The 20,745-nt window shown below is 37.1% G+C and overlaps 1 protein-coding gene across 25 annotated transcripts in view; it reads left to right on the forward strand.

Moving 5' to 3' along the window:
* The window catches only part of GPHN (gephyrin), a 292,216-nt gene that overhangs the window by 252,603 nt on the left and 18,868 nt on the right, over nt 1-20,745 (forward strand). For 14 of the 25 annotated variants that reach the window (XM_061380383.1, XM_061380387.1, XM_061380385.1 and 11 more), the window contains 5 exons: nt 4,763-4,882; nt 8,938-8,996; nt 9,212-9,365; nt 11,388-11,509; nt 19,698-19,769. In XM_061380383.1, coding sequence (XP_061236367.1) covers nt 4,763-4,882; nt 8,938-8,996; nt 9,212-9,365; nt 11,388-11,509; nt 19,698-19,769 — 527 coding nt within the window. The remainder of the gene's footprint in view (nt 1-4,762; nt 4,883-8,937; nt 8,997-9,211; nt 9,366-11,387; nt 11,510-19,697; nt 19,770-20,745) is intronic. The other 11 variants (XM_061380388.1, XM_061380393.1, XM_061380400.1 and 8 more) reach the window with 1 other exon arrangement.

The raw sequence follows: 20,745 nt of genomic DNA on the forward strand, positions 1-20,745 counted from the left end.
CCCAAAATCCTTCCAAGCATTGTGTTGACATGTCTGATAGAAGTGTATACAGTAAAGTTTTGCCCTAGTACAGTGTTAGAGGACGTAAGGTTTCTAGTGGCATTACAATTCATACACAGAGAAAAGCCTTATTTAACCCCTTATTGCTGACAGATTTTAAAAGGGGTATCAGCCCAGTTACTGTTTCCAGAAGATGCTTGCATACTTCACACTGATCCCTGCAAAACAGAGTGTAACATTTCTTCATAAAGCCTTTAAAGAAAGGTAATTATTAGAACAAACTTTTGGAAGCCTGTCAGGAGCCAGATTTCTGGTATTGCTCTGAGGATTTTTGCTTGTTAAATGAAGAGTGATTGTGCACCTTAGCACATATGTGGATTGAGTTTAAGAGCAAGTTGGGGCAGCACCCATTCATGACCTGCTATATAAATATTCATGAATAGACACAATTTATGATTTGCTTGCAAATTCAAGAGTACATTTCATTAAATCGCTGTATTAATACTGGGGTAATTGAAAAAAAAAAAAGTTACGTTCAGCCACTTTTATTATTCTGCCAGTTTAATTATACATGCTGTCTTCTGTTCAGGACAGCATGAGTTAGTCCAAAATGTTTCTCCAACTCTTTCAAGTCCCAGTTTATAATTCTGTACATTGTATATGAAATGATGGAGAAAGGGAATAAATAACAGGCAAAACAAAGGATTGGTCAGTTTTAATGACGAACTTACAGTGTGGCTATTTTTGACTGTTAAAGGAAGAAGTCCAAGTAAAACAGATGTATTTTAAAAGTTGTTTCAGGTTTTAGAAGTATTAACAGTTGCAGGATTATCCAGTTTTTCAAAGAAATGGAGTTGAACTGCCTCTGTGTATTAGACGTTTATTTTGCCAAATCATAATAGATACCCAGAGTTGTGAAAATCATTCTTGCTGTAGTTCCCATCTATCATCATGAATTAAACTTTGGTATAATAGACATCTTCCCAATACTGATATTCATGTGAACTTAGATTAACTAATACATTATACAAGATATGTAAAATTACTCTAAATATTTTTAAAAAATTAAACTAATGAATTTTGCAGGGTTTTTTACCTACCTTGGATTTTTAGCCCTTCTATCTGCATTTCCAAGCATTAGTCCAGAATCCAAAAGACTGGCAACTATTTCTACAACCCTCTTCATGGTCACTATAAAATACCAAGAACCAACAGAGTAACCTGCTGAATTATCACTCCTATCCTTATTCAGCTGTCATCAACATTATCATTTTGCTAGTTAGAAAATGTAACAGCACAGTGGTGCTGAAAAACAGGACTGTTGAAACTGTGTCTAACAGGGAAGACTCCCCACAGGCCTAAAGGGTTTCAAATCCTAATGAGTTCAGCAGGTCTGTACAAAGAATAAAAGGGCAAGTGGGAGCTTGCTTCCCTTCTACAAAATTCAGTTCACAAATGGTTCTCCACAGGGACAGTCTGTCCTCCCAGATAACTAGGAATAGGAAGCCTCTCTGGCAAGGAGCAAAAACTGGGTGGGGGGAGACTTGCAGAGAGAATAAGGCTGAAAATACCATTGACAAGTTAGAAAAATGAGGCTGTTGACCTCTGAATAAATGGTCAATACATTTTTCTTGAGCCAGCATCTCTTCAGGTTCATCTCCTTCCCAAGAAATTATTTATAGCCTTGGAAGGCTGCTCGGTCTCATTTCACCCTTCAGTCACTCTCAGCAGCAACATTCTGCTTTTCATGTTACAGACCAATTAACAGAATGATTCACAGCAGGGAGTTCAAAATAGGTTTAGATTTGGCTCCTCCTGTAGGGAAAAAGGCTATGTAAATGCTAAGTAGAGAGGAAGAAAACAGAACTGAGAATTGCAGAGAGGTCGTATAGCCAAATTGCACATTTCTGTATCAATTTGTAAATTTTGTATTCTGATTTCCATTTCTAGGTGGCTGTGTTTATGTTTACAACCACTTTTTATTTTGTATTGAGGAAAACTTTCAGACACTGTCCTGCATGGGAGGCTAGGGGACATTTGAGAGTACTACTCATGAGCCATCCACATGGCCTCTGTGTGAAAAACTCAACCACAGGGAGCAGTGGTTGTCTTCCTGAAGACTTATATAGCTGGAGTTCAGCATTTCATGGAAGACTTCCAAAAGATGTTTGTAAGAGCCACTGTGACTAATCAGCTGTAATACAGGATGGAAACAGACATTCTATTAGCTTGGGCCTTTTTACAGAAAGGAGCATGGATCGATGGAAGTCACACAGGAGAGGTGTAATATGTGCAAGAGAAAATGTCAGATGGGGGATGTGCTCGGTAGATTATTTCTGGATTTTATTCAGTGACTGAGATTAAATAAATTATCAGTGATGAAGACAAAAGGCAGAACCCAATAGTGTCCTATTCCAGCTAAGTGTGAGATCTCTGAGGCCTTTAAAAGAACTGTGAAATTGTTATTATGCTTTCTGAGAAATGAACATTTATTTATCTTCATATTCTCTAGCACAAAAGAACACAGCCCTGGAGATTCACACACAAATATGATGGTTGACTTTTGTTCATAAAGTTAATCTGATCAAATTCTCAAAGGAAAAAAAAAAAGGAAATTAAATATATGAGCAACACAACCAATTCTAAAAGCAGCTCTTACTGTATCATGATTGTTTAAATGTTTCACATCATTACACCTCAAAAAAATTAACTCATCAAATTATAAACTCCAAGAGCATGGGTAGTTACAGCGCATCTTATCACCATAGACAATGATTTCTGGCAGAATTGTTGACATTTTGTATTCTTTGTGGTTCTTGAGGCCCAAAAAGTACATTTTAAATGGGAGAATATTTTTATACAATATACCTTGAAAATTGTCACTAAAGCCATCAATATGTTAGTAAGTCCAAAACAATTTTACCTTTTTGCAATGTACCTATAGACTATACCTACAACAATATGCGAAAGAGCTCCCATAATCCAAGGTGTGAGATTCACCTTTGGCAATTTCTTATATTTTTTCATAAAAATCAAAATAACACACTAGACAAGATTAGCTTATTTTCACTTTTAAGTGTCTCCAGTTATTGGCACTGTTTCAGCTGTTCATCCATAGCGCCTTGCATAGTCTGTGATGAGAAGTACCTTTTTTTTTTAAAGTATGATTTTTGTGTCATCTGGTTTAGATACCTACTTCAGGATAATATGAATCTTGCCCTAAAAGCACAGTAACCGTGGCATATGGCAAGTGTGAATTTTCTTCTTCATTTCTTTTTTTTAGTTAGGATTTTATTTATTTTCTTCCCAAAAGATGTTTCATTTCTGTTACCCATAGAACAGGGTCAGGATTCAGTCAGCTCAAGGCTCTGTTCTTTCTTGGAATACATAGGTCACTGTGATACTGTGGTAAACCAGATGCGAGCCATTTCTAACCTGTCCCTGGGGCTTCTCACTCTGGGGCTTCTGTCCCAGTGACCAGCCTTTGAAATACACACATTTCAAAGTATTCAAGTATTCAAAGTAATACTCATATTTCAGACATTATGAGAGTGCTAAAATGGAGTGGAAGAATGGGAAAGGCAGTCACAGCTTTGTGCATCTGAAATGTTGGTCACTGGTCTAGAATCTGTAAATGTTTAACAGCGTCCTGTCACAAGTCATGGAGTACATGATGGCAGGCAGTATTTCAGGTCCGTGGGTTGCTATCAGATATGTGCTAATTGTAGTCTGAGAAGTCCTGGACAAACTCCAGTGCTGCATATGGAATATAGAGTCAATCTGCACATGAATTATGAGTGTGACATGTAGAGAATATGTTGGTCTGATCACAGCTGTGTAGATCTGTGTGTAGCACATGTTCACTAGTAACAGTAACGCCTAAATAAGATGGGCTTCCTAAAGTGCTGCACGGAGCAAACATTCATATTCCAGCAATGAAATCTCAATCATTATACCAGCTTCTTTTTTAGAAAGATTTTCTTTCAGGTATTTATTTCTTAAGTTCTTATAATCAGATATGGCCAAATTTTACTCTGGATTTTGAAAAATGTGTATTAAAATAGGCTGCCTGGTGAGAATTTTATTAAAACATATCATTTGTCTTATCATGTTCTGATATTTTTTATTCTTTGTATTATTTCTGCTGAAGCTTTGTAATGTACTGTGCCTTTACATAATTGTAGAATATTATCAATTTGCAGCTTTGCTAAACTCACCCTTACAAAGATAGTTATTTGTGTTAACTAGTGTTGAGCTGTGTCTCAGTGTAAGGACATATGTTTCAAAGTGAAGCTGCTGGTTACATTACTTCTAAGCTGCTGGGGTTTTACATATAGTGTGCTGGTAAAACAAAACAGAACGAAAATGCAACCAAACCAAAGCAATTTCAACCCTGAGGACCAGAGTACTCTGCAAAATATTTATGTACAGAGAACTACTTGGTTTTTGCTCATGTAAGTTTCTAGAAGGTCACCATCTGTTATTTTTCTGAGCCAACCAGAGTACCAGTATGTTGCTGCTTATGAAAGTTGTTCTTGTGATACAAAGGGGAGAAATGCGAAGCCACCTAATATCTGATGATATAAAAGAAGTCAGATCTGAAGAAATGACCTAATGATCTTAAAGTACCTTAAAGTTTATACCTGTTGATATCACTAGCAGTATATCCAGAGCCACAGCAGAAAGAAGAACTTTAGTTTTTCAGATTTCTTTCATCAAGTTCAAATAGTTTGAGTTTTTGTTGTTTTTTTTTATTTTTCAGCCAACTCAGACTGTGATGCCTGGTCAGGTAATGCGCGTGACAACCGGTGCTCCAATTCCATGTGGTGCTGATGCGGTGGTGCAAGTGGAAGATACAGAGCTCATCAGGGAATCAGATGATGTGAGTCACAAGTTAAAAATCATTTTTCTTTTGTGTGCAATATAAAATGGCTCATGATACAATCCTGTAAATATGATGGTCCTGTGGGAAAGCTCTTCTGTTCATCTCAGAAATCTGAGGAATTTAACATCAGTTCTTAGTGGCAATTATACTCACTTTTTCATGCTTCTGAATGATTACCTCACCCAGCTGTGATTTCAGGACACCATTGTCATGTTTTCCATGATTTGACAGATTTTAAGGCAAGAAGATAGTATCTTTTTGACACAACTTCCAAATTCAGTTTTGGAATTAACTATGTGCATGGTTCTTTGCTCAAACCAGCCTTTGCTCCTCTGCTGCTGTTCTGACAAGCTGTTCCACTTCACCTTAGCTCTATGCTAGCATTGCAATTGCAGCTGGGGTATAAGCAGGTGAATTCTAGTGTTCAAAGCTGATGAAGACAACAAAAACTGAACCATATTCTCATGATCCTTTCTTACACCTTATTACTGTAAATGCATAGATTTTTACATCTGAGGTCAGCAAGCTGTCTAGGCTGGCCTTCTTTCTAACAGACTCCGTCCTGCTTTGAGGTTACGGATGCATATGTGTAGATTATATCTTCCTGTAAAATATACTATTGCATTCAATGCTTGTTAATCATTCCATTAGTCTTACTGAGCAAGTTTTCTGTGGCTGTTGCCCACCTCATCGTGAGAGGACCATCATGCTGCAGAGCAACGGACATCATAACCTGATATTTTTTACTTCTTTGGATGACTCTCTTCCCGGATCATACTTTTCTGTCCATGTTCTCCTGTGCATGTGAGAACAGATTATTTGGTTATTCACTTAAACTGAGATTTTCAGCAAATGGTCAACCACCTTCGGGTTCCTTTTGCTGCCTGTAAGTGGGAGATAGTACCCTTCGTTTTCTACTTGTCTTTGAATATGCACTCTACTAATCCTGTACATAAATAATTAGTATAGTTTAAGTTATTTCTTTCTTTTTTTTTTTTGTGCATGGGTGGCTACATATTTCAAGAATAATTTTCCTCTTAGTGTTAAGAACTCCTTCAGAGCTGGGATTTAACTAAAATGAAATCCTGAACATCTGAAAAATGTTCTTCTGAAAAGACACAGAGTACTTTTTAAAGGAGCTCCTTGACCTCTAGTTGCAGTAGCGGTACTTAAATATCATAGCAAGCATTCCACAAATGACTGTTGAATTCATGGGTCTGAAAAGAATTGCATCTATCCAGCAGGAAGATAAATTTTCATCAGTTTTCCAAATGCACAATCATCAAGAAAGGTCCTTGCAAAAACACGTCTACATCCTTTTTACTTTGAGTTTTTATGTCACCTTGTAGGAAAAAGGAGCCAAATGTGTTCAACCAAAACAGTAGTTAGATCCTATATCAAGACTGAGCATCAGTATATCAGCATGGATGCTGGCTGTTAACAGCCATCAAAGTAAACCACTCAGACGTAGTTGAAAATATATTAAGAAACAGCAAGAAGAATGCTGCCTGATACACATCAAATGGAAGATGCGATACCTCCCTGCAAGCCTTACCACTAACCACCTTTAATTCTCTTGTATTCCTGAAGCTTTCTGGGATATCCATCAGTTTCATAAATAATAATCTCTGCACATCACCGTGTATTCCACAGTCCTTTCCACTGTGCTTTTCAAACCTGGGATTACTGAATTCCTAAAACACAGTGTTTTCTGATTGTTTTCTCTAATCCAGGAGTCCTAAATAGGACCTTTTTTATTACTCATATGTATGCTCTTCATTCCCTAGAAACTTTCTGACTATCAAAAATATGGAAAATTTGGAATTTCTTGACTGGCCAACCACACCCCAGAGTTGTAAAAATAAAATAATACTTGGGCTAACTGTTGCCCCAGATTTTCATCTCAATCTAAAGCATCTTTTAGAGTTTCAGATATGACTTAGGGAGATAAAAGGATGCCCTGGGCGTCAGCGCAGCCATTTTGGATATTAGCAGCCAAAAATACTCTCTTCTCTTAAACAAGGGGAGCAGGTATAAAAGAAACAGACTTTACATTTAAAACATATTTTGAAAATGCTGTGATAGAGTAAGAAATAAGGTTTTTCAGGGTTGATATTTTTGTTCATTTCCTGGTTTCATTTATCCATTTTCACAGTAGATAAACGGAATCACAGTCTGAACGTAACACCACATTCGTTAACTTTGGGGCTTTTAGTTTAAAGCACTTAGTTTGAACTCAGAAAATGCAGCCCATACCACCTTTAAGAAAAGTGATGTCTCCAGTATTCTATGCAGCAATATCATTCCTGTAGAAATTCCAAGTGACAAGGATGTGCCTGTTTGTCTTGTAATATTAGTTTCCAATTTATAACTTTGAGGTACTGTAAGTATGAAGCACTACATGATAATGTAAAAACAAAATCTGTGCCAATGTAAGCAACTGTAGTTTTAGTGCTACAGACAGACTAGCAGTCAAATCTGAGTTACGTATCATCAACCCACTTGCAAGGCATTTAAATCAAATGTTAAAAATATAGCTTATGCACTATTTATTTGTACTTATTTGCATTGAATGAGCCAACAAACCCTTGAAATTCTGAAGAAGTAAGGATAAATATTAAAGTAGACATCAGACTTTTAAAGTGACTCTCTCTTGTTGTGGTTTAACCTCATGAAAAACATGGTCAAATCAGACTTACTCAGATTTGTATGAAGCTCTCAAGTAGTTGTTTCCACTGCAGGAATCGATATGAAAACCCTGAAACAGCTAGTGCATATAGCATCTTCCTGGCTTTCTGCAGATGTAGTGGTATATTGTCTGTCAGAATAATGGTCTTTTTGAAATGCCATCTTTGAAATTGTTGGAGCACATCTAGTTGGCTGAGAGAAATGGAATCATAGAATCATAGAATAGTTAGGATTGGAAAGGACCTTAAGATCATCAAGTTCCAACCCCCCTGCCATGGGCAGGGACACCTCGCTCTAAGCCATATCACCCAAGGCCTCGTCCAGCCCGGCCCTGAACACCACCAGGGATGGAGCATTCACAACCTCCCTAGGCAACCCATTCCAGTGCCTCACCACCCTCACAGTAAAGAACTTCTTCCTTATATCCAATCTAAACTTCCGCTGTTTAAGCTTTAACCCATTACCCCTTGTCCTATCACTACAGTCCCTAACACAGAGTCCCTCCCCAGCATCCCTGTAGGCCCCCTTCAGATACTGGAAGGCTGCTATGAGGTCTCCACACAGCCTTCTCTTCTCCAGGCTGAACAGCCCCAACTTTCTCAGCCTATCTTCATACAGGAGGTGCTCCAGTCCCCTGATCATCCTTGTGGCCCTCCTCTGGACTTGTTCCAACATTTCCATGTCCTTTTTATGTTGAGGACACCAGAACTGCACACAATACTCCAGGTGAGGTCTCACGAGAGCAGAGTAGAGGGGCAGGATCACCTCCTTCGACCTGCTGTTCATGCTTCTCTTGATGCAGCCCAGGATACGGTTGGCTTTCTGGGCTGCAGGTGCACACTGAAGCCGGCTCATGTTCATTTTCTCATCGACCCCAAGTCCTTCTCCGCAGGGCTGCTCTGAATCTCTTCTCTGCCCAGCCTGTAGCTGTGCCTGGGATTGCTCCACTCCAGGTGTAGGACCATGTACTTGGCATGGTTAAACTTCATGAGGTTGGCATCAGCCCACCTCACAATCGTGTCAAGGTTCCAAATAGAAGGAATCTGCTTGATATACCAGATCAACAGACAAACATAAGACATAATATAAGAAAGCTAAATAAGTGCAGAGATCGTTAAATAAAAGTGAAAGTATATATTCAATGCTGGTGAGCTCATCAAAGACAGAACTTCTTAGAAAGCAGTGCCATTTTAGCACACATTGTATTACAGTCTGGACACACAGATCAGAACAGTCATGTTGCTTAAACCATACGGTCTCAGTGTAATGAGTACCATAAGCTATGTAGACTTCTGCAAAATTAAAGATAATTAATCTTATTTGAATAACCCAGCTGACCGTATTTTATCTCCTTGTTTTTGTAGGGTACTGAAGAGCTAGAGGTTCGAATCCTGGTGCAGGCTCGACCAGGCCAAGATATCAGGTCTGTAACAGCCTCCTTCATAAACAGTAAAATACCTCTGTAAGGAATTGAAGTGCTGGTGATTTTTACAGTAATTTTTTAACCATAAGTAGTACTGACATTTTGAAAACCGGAGTAATAAACATCCATGGACACTCCTTACCTGAAGAAGGACCAATCAAGGAAATACACTTTCAATCTCATTCTGTTTTTCTTACATTTTTCTCTGCGCTCAGACCTATAGGACATGACATTAAAAGAGGCGAATGTGTGTTGGCAAAAGGAACCCACATGGGTCCATCCGAGATTGGTCTCTTAGCAACTGTTGGAGTAACTGAAGTAGAAGTTAACAAGTTTCCGGTAGTTGCAGTCATGTCAACAGGGAATGAGGTAAGAAAAGTATGTTTAGATGAAGGTCTGAGTTACTGTATCTTCCTTGTTTTGGAAAGTGACTTCCACCCTATTCCCAGGCAGACTTGCTTTTTGAACTGCAACTCGTGCTGACATACTTTAATGAGTGATCAATCCATAATAGTCTGCTTGTGCCTACTGTGCTCGTGCCGTTGCTTTCTCCCTCAATGGGCTCTTACAAGTCCCACACACTGTCTTTGCCAAGATTTTGGTACTGTACCCAACCATGTGCCAGCTGCTTTCTCCTGCCGGGAAGGGAGGACCTGTGGGATAGTCAGGGAGGTAATTTGTACTGCTGGTCATGACTGGAAGAGTAATTTCTTTTGAGCAGCACTCCTCTGTAGCTATAGTGCAAATGGCAGATAACCTGTCTTTGAAAACTCAGTAGTACTACCAAATGCCTTGCTGTAGTGTTGTCCCTTAGTATTTTAATAGTAGCACATGTTGAAATCCAGATAATCTGCAACTGGTAGAACTGCAGACTAGCTAATTGCTTTCTTTTAAATACATCTGAAAAATCAGATTCAGGATTACCTTAATTAGGGATTTCATGTATGTGGGAGTTGACCCTGCCCAGCAACTATGCTCGCTCATTCCTTCTGATAACAGGACAGAGAGAGAACAGGAAGAGCAAAAGCAAAAGAACTTGTGGGTTGAGATAAAGTCAGTTTGAAGTTTAAAGACAGTGTGAAGTTTGACCTATAATTTTGGCTGTTGTGTGAGACAAACTTCTTGAAATCCAGACGCAAACATAAACCCCATAGCTGTATTCCATACAGCTTGAATATGTTAAATTTTGAACGACTTTGGATGCTCTTACTAGGTTGAATTTTGTAGTCTCGCGGTGTCCTTACAACTTCCACAACCCCAGTGAATGTTACTTTGTGATTACTGGGTACTGGGGGTGACAGAGGCCAGCCTTGCTAGGACAGAATCTTGCCAGATTTCCTAACATAAATAGGGTGTGTTGTGCAGGAAACATACGGCTAATTGAAGAACAAATCCAAAGAGCTACAAGGATTGCAGGTGATGGTTTTCTGAATAGAACCTTCTGTATGACTGAAGATTCTTGCATGTTATTAAAGGGTCCATTATCAATGTAGGCGCTCTCTTTTGTGTCTTGTGTTAAAAAAGACCGTAGGATCACAGAATAGTTAAGATTGGAAGGGACCTTAAGATCATCTAGTTCCAACCATACATAGTGGTTTTCTTAAACATCCTATGGAAATCTTCACTATAAATAGAAACAGAAGTAGAGCTGCTAGCCAAAGCATTAAAATTTAGCCATGCTCCACTTCCAGCTATTCTAACCTTGCTACCTATACTATGGCTGTAATTTTCATGTAAGCATTTTTATTATTATTTACCTCCTGACAATGGTGTGTTGTCCTCCTGTGTCCTACAAAAAAAAAAAAAAATCCTATTATATGTAAAATATGTTCACATATGTATGTTTTGTAGTTTAAATTCCACAATATAGGATGTGTATAAGGCAATTGCTGTGATACTAACTTGAAAGAAAGATTTTAGTCCAATTCAGTAACTGGTATGAGAACAAAGGTTTAAGCTTCTGTCTGTTATTCCAATACAGATTATTGTGTTTCAAAAATATTTTTATTGGTAAGTAAACAAGGAACTTCAGAATGTCTTTTAATACCTTTAAATCTAGTTAGCAATATCAGTGAACTTCCTTTGGAAGCATTTAAATAGGAGCAGTAACTTGGAAACTTAAAGTTTGTAGTTTGATTTCTAATGTTTGAGATTAGAAGCCAGGTACTCATAAGAAGAAAGAAGGTTTTGCAGGCTTGGACCAGTAGAAACAAACTAAGCAACATGGAGGATTGGATTAAACAAGCATATGTCTTACTAAATTAAATTCACTAAATCACTTCACATATATGTATTTTATCATAGGTGTCTAATATTCTGTCCCATATGAAGAAGAAAATTCTTACTTGTGCAAAGTATTGCAAGTGACTAAAAGTGTTTCTGGTTTTATAGCTACTGAATCCTGAAGATGACCTCTTGCCAGGAAAGATTCGGGATAGTAACCGTTCAACTCTCCTAGCTACAATCCAAGAACATGGCTATCCAACAATCAACTTGGGAATTGTGGGAGATAAGTAAGTACCACATGTTAGTAAAGATGTCACTTCATATTCATGTGGTGCACTTTATGGCATCCATGGAAAAAAGAAAAGACAGAGAAAACGTCACTTATTGCAAGCGTGACGATGTTGTGACAGGGCACATCTTGATGATGTTTTACCCCTTTCATTAGAGAAATAAATAAGGCTATTCTAATATTAAGAGGGATAATTTCATAATTTTTTTATTGAATGGTGTTTATCTTGTTTTGCCTTCTGTTCATTGAAGCATCTATTACTGTGCAAATTGTATTTATTGATGCACTATCATTACAAGCACCATACTTAAAAATGCAAAAAGAGACATTTCTACAGCAACTATACTTTTTTTCTGATCCAATAAAGAAGGAAAGTTTTTCTCAGGGTTTATTTTCCATGACAAAATTAATTTAGAGTATAAAATTTTGTCAGATGATGAGTAAGTGTCTTTTGGGGAAGGCCCCACTGCTGGATGTTGCTCAACATCTCCAGAAATGTATCAAAGAAGTCGAAAGAGTGAACATTTTTTTTTCCTTTAATGGTCTCAACTTTGATTGTCACAGAGTAGTAGCTGTGATCAGTCTTCCCGTTCATCTGACAGTGATTGCTTCTTGTTTCCCAGTGGTAGCAAAGTAACATCTCCTGTTGAGAGCTCTAGGATGAGTGATTGAAGTGTTCAGTCTTTTGTCCTTTGCAAGGCTGTGCAGTGCCTGTCATCCATGCCTTGAGTTTCTCAGCATAATTTATTTCCTCAATTTATTGTGCTCCAAAGGCTCTGATCAAGTTTTCTTGATTCTCGTTTTGGGTATCAAACCAACTGACAGACTTGGTTTGATGCGGAGTTGTTCAGGTTCACCTCTACCTCTTTGAGGAAAGGGTTATTCCATATAGGTAGTTAAAAGTGAGGCCAGATCTGAAAGAAGTGAAAAAAAAAAAAAGATATATTGAATTTTAGCATGCACTTTCCACATTAATTGATGACAAAATTCCCAAGCAGGGAGACAGGGTTACTGCTAGGGAACAGCTTGTTTCAAAACCAGTCTTCCCTTGTGCAGGATTCAATACAAAGCATCACTGGTTTGACAGAAAGTACATGAATGGGCCAGCCACTGAGTGGTTTTACAATAGTGAACCAACCTGAATGGTGGCTCCAGGACATGCAGTTGTATTTGGAGTGTTGTTCCTGTAGGGAATGTGATGCACTGCAATTACAGCGGTTGTTGTGATCTCAGAGAAAGCACACTTTCCTGGATGCTTTCACTGACTGCATTCAGGCATCTTTATTGCTACTCTGGCCTGGGAAAACTCCATTGTTATTGCAAATACTAATAAATGTCACAGACCTTCTGCCCATGAATGTTTCTAGTTTCAGGTGGTGATTTTATGAGAACAGAGTCTAAGCTCACGAGACTGTTCATGAGAATGTAAAGCTTGTTTATTCTTTATGGCCTTGTCCTAACCAAATAGTTATAGTCTCAAATTTGCTATAAAGTCAACCAGAGTTGAAGGTCATTGTGCAATTTTTTTCTGTGACCTCCTAGACATGGAGTATCTGTGAAGATAAATAATCTTGAAGGCTTTCAGTAATAAATAACAAAACATTTTTAGAGTCATAGGATTGTAGAATCATTTAGGTTCGATAAGAACTTAAAGATCATGGAGTTCAATGGTTAGCTGAGCACTGCTGAATCCACCACTAAACCATGTCCCTAAGTGCCATGTCTGTGTGTCTTGAAAATACCTCCAGGGATGGCAACTCAACCACTTTCCTGGGTAGCCTGTTCCAATGCTTAACAGCCCTTTCAGTGCAGTTTTTGCTAATATCCAAACTAAATTCCCCTCACATAATTTGAAGCCATTTCCTCTCATCATATCACTTGGGAAAAGTGAACAACACCTCCCTCATTATAACCTCCTGAAGATACTTATAGATAGTGATAAGGTCTCCCCTGAGCCTTCTTTACTCCAGGCTAAACAGCCACAGTCTCCTTTACAACAAAATACATCTGCAGTTCTGTTCCAGTCAAAGGAAAAATCTGATTATGTAAATTAGTTTAAATGTAAATTAGATAGTAAGTATGGTATTATTTCATTATGTAATAAAGCCACTAAGCAAATGTTGAACAAATGCAAGAGACTTACTCTTACAAAGGGTGCAGTTTTGGTGATTTAGTCAGCATGTTTATAGAAAAGGTGAACAAGCCTCCAGTGTCTGTTACATGGTTTACTAGAATTAAACCATAGATTTTATGTGTGTGTGTTCATGCTCATATGTATGTGCACTTTTATTTTGTATGTATAGTATATAACTAAAGAGTGAAAAAAAAGAAAGATTTTATGTGCCTGCAATACCTGTAGTAAAAATAACTGGCAAACAATACTTCTCAGAAGGGAAAATTAAAGATTTGTATTTTTTTCTTTGAAAGTATCACTGTAAGGTATTTCTTCATTCCCATATTTCACATTTGGGTGTTATATACTTCTTTTTTCCTGTTTCTTTTTGCTTATACATTTTCAATTGAGTAAAATTTTACTCCATTTTACTGGCAGTGTCTCCGTGTACCTTAAGAGTTTGAGAGAGCAGATAATAGGGAGTGCAGTTGAGCACTATTATTGTAATCAGTCAAATGTTTTAGCAAGCATAGAAATTCTGTCAGTCATATTTACAGAGCTAATATTCAAATTGGTTTAGAGTAGTACTTGCAGAGATAAACTTAGAGGTAAGTATTCCTGTATTTCAGTTCAGTGGAAGTTTCACAGATGTTTAGGTAAGAAAATAGCTTGTGCAGCTGCTTCATACCCTGGAATTCTGATAGATATAAACACATTCAAAGAGAGTATGTGAAAGGATGGGGAAGCACATGGAATGTCTGTGAGTGTCTGCAGAGTAGTTAGGAACACTTCAAAAATGCCTTTGAGTACTAATCATATATGAAGTTACATTTTGAACTGGCCACTCAAGTCTCACTTTAGCCAATATTTGTATTTTCAATTGAAACCAACAATTTATTTTTCAAGCATTTTAACAATTTCTGAGGTCGTCATTGTTTGTGTCCATTCTCATAAACTATGTATTACTCAATATTCAAGACAGAAACAGCAAGTTAAAAACACATAGGTAAGATCTACAATTAAAATCCTAGAAGCAAGCAATAGGAAAAGATAACAAACCTGAAAAATGTGATACAGCTGAAGCTGCGTCTGGCTAGAAGCCAAGATTTTCTCTATTTATGTTCTTAGCATGTAAAAAGCAAGCTGTTTGAAAAGCACGCGTCTCTGAGTAGAAATGGAAGATACTCCATTTCTAAAACTACTCCAAAAACAACAAATGCAAAACAAAAAAAAGAAAGAACCCTTCTGATGTTCTTACTGTCATGTCTTTCATCTCTGTGTGATTAGGTGAATAACTTGTCAAAAAATTGCAAAGACAATTGGCCAGTTAAAACTGGTATTCCAATGTACTTTTGAATGTTGTCTCCTATAACAAGACCGAGTTATAAAGGCTTCTAATTTAATTTGCTTTGCTTGTAGTCAATGAAATTATTTGATTCTTTAGAAACCATTGATAAAATGAGAGCTACATCTTTGATCTGATCTGTAGAACCATTAACTTAATTATCAAGATATTTGTGTGTCTGATTATTTCATTTGTATTGTTCTTTGTATCCACTGTTTATTTGAAACTCTAAAGTTTAGCCCTAGCAAAATAGCATGGACCTCTGTTTTAGAAAGCCATCTTCCATTTTGACAGTTTTCCTTCTATGAGAGGCTCTTTTATTAAACTTGGTAAAGAATTTTGATTACATATGTAATGCATCCAATTTCCTTTAGTTTTACCTCTGTTTACTTGAGTGCATTTTCCCCTTCTCTGCATTCTTTTCTGTATTTTCTAATTTCTTTATCGTTTTTCTCTGAGACAAGTATAACATTAGTTGCTTCCGGATGCATTTTCATTTATGAGCCTGTGATTACACAATGGAGAGAGAGAAAGAATATCTCTCTCCCCATAGGAAATAAATTCAGAGAATTTGCATCTTTATCTGCTCAGTTGCTTTAAAATTTATCAGAATAGTTATAAAATCAGCAGCATATGAGAGCTTTTCTACATTAAAATTGATTAGTCTCTCATTTATATATGTCTCTTTTACCACATATTGTTTGACAATATTGTTTGACGAAATAGAGCTCCTAAGTGACAGATAAACTCATTAAAAATCACCATTGCTATTGTGACAGCATTGCTATATGATATCCCTAAAATAAAGGCTTTCAGATAGTCTTTCCATATTTTGGAAGGGATCCTACAATCTGATTAAAGGATTTAGTCTGCTTGAATTTTCTGTTTTACATTCAAAAAGAGGTTTAAGTCTTGTGTACTTGTGTGGGTTGCATGTAATTACTAGTGTTACCATTCATATGGAACATCTGGAGTGGAGGGAGAAGAGCAGAGAAACTGCTCTAACATTTCTCATGCAATATCAACTTGACATGCATTATCATTTGAGTGAGTTATAGACAGAGTGCATGCACAGAATCCTAGCCTGTCTAAGCACTAGTTTAATGTCTAACTTGGGTATAATCAAATATACTGTGAACAGAATTTTTAGTAGTAGTGGTATCATTTAACAAATGACTGCAAGAAAAGGCTTGTCAGAGAAAAGGCTGTAAATCAAATGTCACAATATTAGTTTTTGCTACAGTGAATTCAGTTCCAGATCTGCTCAAAGAATGATGGTGTTATAAAGCATGATCATAGCCTGATGAATCCAGTGGCACTGAGTAGCAGTTTGAAGGTGATTTAGACACAGAGGTTTTCTCTTTCATTGCACTGTCTAGAAGAATATTATTCTTTTCAAGCAGAAATGTTTAATATCTGTCACAACTTTTGATAATCATTAGGGCCAACTTCAGATAAGTTGTCATCTCATCTAATGCACATATTCAGAAAATACGAAGAAATGTTTGAGTCAAAACAGAGGTGGAAAAAAGAACCTGTGAAAGGGGCCAGTGCAAGGCCCAAGGGATCTTCTGTACCAGTAGGAGACTACATAGTGTGACAGGTAATAAAATTTTATGCCATAGAGGTGACAGGTGCAAAGCTAATGTACAACAATGTGTCATTCTCCTAATTGTCCTCAACACAAGCGTAAACTTCTTCCTGAATTAGCATTTATAGAATCACAGTAGTAGAACATGACACTAAAAGTCAAATAATAAAGAGGACAGAATGCTGTGAAAATCCTCCTGTATTTGAAAACAGTGGTAATCTGTAACTGTACTTATTGGGGAGAAATAAAAACTACTCTGTTCTTGAGACATGTGTTAACATTTAAAAAAAATTCTTGCAGACATAAATTCTGTTTAGAAGAGAACTTCAACCTCTAGAAGCCAAAATATCACTGAGTTAAGCTACTTTCAACATCCTGTATATCTAGACCATATATAGGAATTTGGGTTCCCAAGTCACTAAGAAATTTTTCAAGGTTGGCATTTTACTATTAATACCCTAGAAGAAAATAAACTAATAAAGGCAGTAAATACAGAAAGATCAAAAAGTGAATGTTGAAGATGGCTCACTGTTTCAGCAATATGAATCACTTAGAAAACATCATTCATACAGCCAAGTATGTTTTTTTTATATATATGTATAATATAACTAAATAATGTAAGATTTACAGGATAGAGGACTATATCCTAAAAAGTAAAGATTTAGGAGAAGATTTGAGAATAATAGCAAGAAATCTGCTGAATATAAGTTCTAGCATATGTATAAAGAGCTAAGTCTCCTGTACAATTAAAAGGTTATTTTTGATCTTACCTTTATATACCCAGGAAAAGAGCGTAACAAGAATTCAGAGAAGAACCATTAATTTTTTTAAGTGGTTGAAAGATGGACCATACCTTCCAACAGTATCAGAACTCAGACTGTTTAGTTCAACAAAGATCTTACATAATGACCTGATTACATTCCAATAATACCGAGCCACATGGAGAATAAACTTTGAATAAAGTTTCTATTCAGCAGCAATGGCTTGATATTAGTTAGAGTATTTCAGGCTGTAAATAGTGAAAGTAATTAGTTTATAGGAAGCTATATTAAATGCTTTGATAGACACTCATGTAAAAGCAAGATTGGATATTTATTTCAATGTCGGCTACAGTTCAAACAGAAGCAAATTCAAGGAGGGTCCCATATTTTAACAAGTACGAAATCAGATAGACTTATCAAAATTATTTGTCCTGCTCAGAAATAATCTCTGAACTCTTTACTTCAGAGAATTAAATTAATTTTCATGTTCTACTAATGGGCAATATGTAGTAGAAGCACAAACTCAGAAGACCAGTATCAGCAGAAATAATGCATCAACAGTTATCTTTAAAGACAGATTGCCAGTCAGAACTTTGGGTATTTTAATATGTAATGCTCAAATGAATGTTAAAACTTTCTGTAATTTTCAATAAGACACTTTTGATTTCTCTGTAATTCCACGTGTTTAGATATACCTGTAGTTTCAGTCTGTCTTCTGGGAGAGGAATATTTTGAGAGTCAGAGTAAATTTAGGATTTAGAACCTTGCTGGAAAAAGTTGTTGATTTTTGAGTGTCCTGTCTGTAATGCTGATGAGTAAACCAGAATCTGGGATCACTTATGAAATACGAAAGTCTTTCATATGTCACTACCTGACATAGTGACCCTCTTTGAGAAACAAAGACTGACTTTGGCAGTGAATAGAACGAATAAGGGACTGAAGCCACTTGAGGAAGTGGGTATCTTAGGAGAACTATCAGAAAGATATAGACACCTAAACTTATAACCTCAATAGTTTTAACATTTTTCCATTACTTCCAAACAGCATTAGTACGCATCTGATCTGACATACCATTTCCATAGTGACATATGAGGAGAAACCAGGCAAGGATTTAGAAGACAATAAGAATTTTAGACTTCATGTAGCAGTGTCCCTGTGCATGCGTAACAGTGCAGCATGCAGGCCCAGTCTTCTTAACATTCCTCAGTCAGACAAGATCTCTGTGTGCCCAGAAGTGATCTCCGAAATGATCACAGAATCGAATCATAGAATGCAAGGTTGAAGTATCATCAAGTATCATCTGGTCCAACCTAAATGATAGACAGCAGCTGCTATGTTCAGGGTAAACTGAGCCTGTGCTGGGGACTGTGGAGGAAGATTGACTTTGTTAACAGTCCAGCCTGCTGAAAAAAACTGCTCAAGAGTTGCACAATGACAATTCATTACCTGGTCTGTTCCAATCTTGAACATCTTATTTTAGGGTTTTATTTTAAGAGATATTTATAAATCTGTGTTTCTAATGAAGATGTTTTACATTTTACATTTATTTGTCCTACATTTAAGAGTATCTAGACAGATTTCAGCTTATTTCATATTTCTGTTACAAAGGATGCTATTTAATGATTATTTCTTCCCAGTGAATCTGGCTTGGAAGAAGTGTATGTAAAAGGAAATGCTATCTTCATAAAATAGGAATTCTTAGCAAAACATAATTTTAAATAAGATCCTGATAGCAGTAACTTTATCAGTTTTGGACATTTTTTTCTAATCCTATCTCTTGGGGCAGGGTAGCTCAGTATGAAGCTTCTCATGAATGAAGTGGCATCTTTACTGACTATGGAGATATAAAATGAGGATAAATACAGTCCATTCCCCTTGTAGTCAAGACGGTGACATATAATATGCCTTGAGACCCTTTCCTGAATAAGAAGCTAGAAAGTGTGAGTGAAAATGTTTCAATAAGGCACATCTGCAAATATTTTCACATTATTATCTGTGATCCTCCTTCCAAAATGTCAGTGTTTAATGCTTCATTTTGTTTTGCCTGCAAGTCAAGAGTGAAGAAGTTTCTCCATAGACTCTGCAAGAAAAGATGAACTATGCATTGTTGGCATGCCCACTTGAGCCTAAATTCATCCACAACTTCACTCTTCATCCTTGTGAGAACCCTGTCAAAACCATGACAGAAAAGTTCCTATGCACTCCCTGTCTCTTCTGTTGGCTGGCCTTGCAGAGAGGAAGCATTTCCCATGATGATTTTGAATATTCAGAGCCACTAAGGGGCAGACAGCTGGGCACAGAGTATTCCTTTCACCCCAGGAGCCTCTCTCCTTCCCCAGCTCTTTATTATACCCCTTCTGCTTCCTTTACCCTCAGGAAGCCAGATGTTTTTAAAGAAGAAGGGACACAGAGCTTCCAGAACACTGCGGAGACAGGCCTACCAGATTGGTGAGCACGGTTTTTAAAACACTTGGGAAGTTGAGACACATGCATGCTCACAGGCAGGCTTGACTAGATGTCTGTCAGTACAGAGCTTGGAGCACAGATTTTACAGGTTGTTGCCATACAGAAGGAAATGGTATTTTTATTCTGTCAATTAAATAACATTGTCTTGTCAGTTAAGTTCTTATGCACCAGTGCACTGTAGACATACATGGCTCCACAACATCAGTGAAATTGAAGTTCTGATAATACCAAAAATGTTTACATTACTCACCAGTAGCAGCAAGTATCTTTATCCATCAAGTCTTTTCCCTTTATGAATACAGCAAATTAGGAAGAAACCTGCTTGAATGTAGTAGCAGAGTACAGCTGTAGGGAAATCACAGTTAAGACTCTTCAGTCATACCTGCATACTTGTTTTTCCATTAATGTGCTGACCATCTCTAGAGAGGCTAACTGGAATGCTCATGAAATCTCTAAACTATCAGTACACTTTTTCTCTAAAATACATGTACAATTGTATGCTAGATCTTACTTAGGGGGATGGCTTAACAATATAGATTAATTTACAGAACTTACCTCCTATCACAGACAGGCCAAAGGGGCAGGAGTGATAACAGAGGGAGTGTGTACCACCTGTCATTTTCTCCATTAACAAACAGAAAACTTAGTTTCTATAGTTTGATTCTTATAGGAATTAAATACAGGCTGAAAAGTAATGAAAAACCTATGGTGGGCTAATACCCAAAAACTTCATTCATGTGAGGATCCTCACTGAGGTTAATCGGCCTGTTTTTACAACAAAAAGTTGGAGGATTGAATTATAGCTTAATGCTTACTTTGCATACTAGAAAAACAAGGTTTTGTACTCATTATTGTATCAATCTGCTGTATCCTTAGCCTTCTAAAACTGTTTAGCAATTCGTTGTTCATGCTGAAGCCACGTTGTCATAAATTTAGGTTTTCCTCATTAAATTGACTA

Source organism: Neopsephotus bourkii, unplaced genomic scaffold (assembly GCF_033783945.1).
Source record: "Neopsephotus bourkii isolate Nb327-2 ecotype Australia unplaced genomic scaffold, CSIRO-AGI_Nbou_v1 NB_1792, whole genome shotgun sequence".
In the NCBI taxonomy this organism is placed as follows: Eukaryota; Metazoa; Chordata; class Aves; order Psittaciformes; family Psittacidae; genus Neopsephotus; species Neopsephotus bourkii.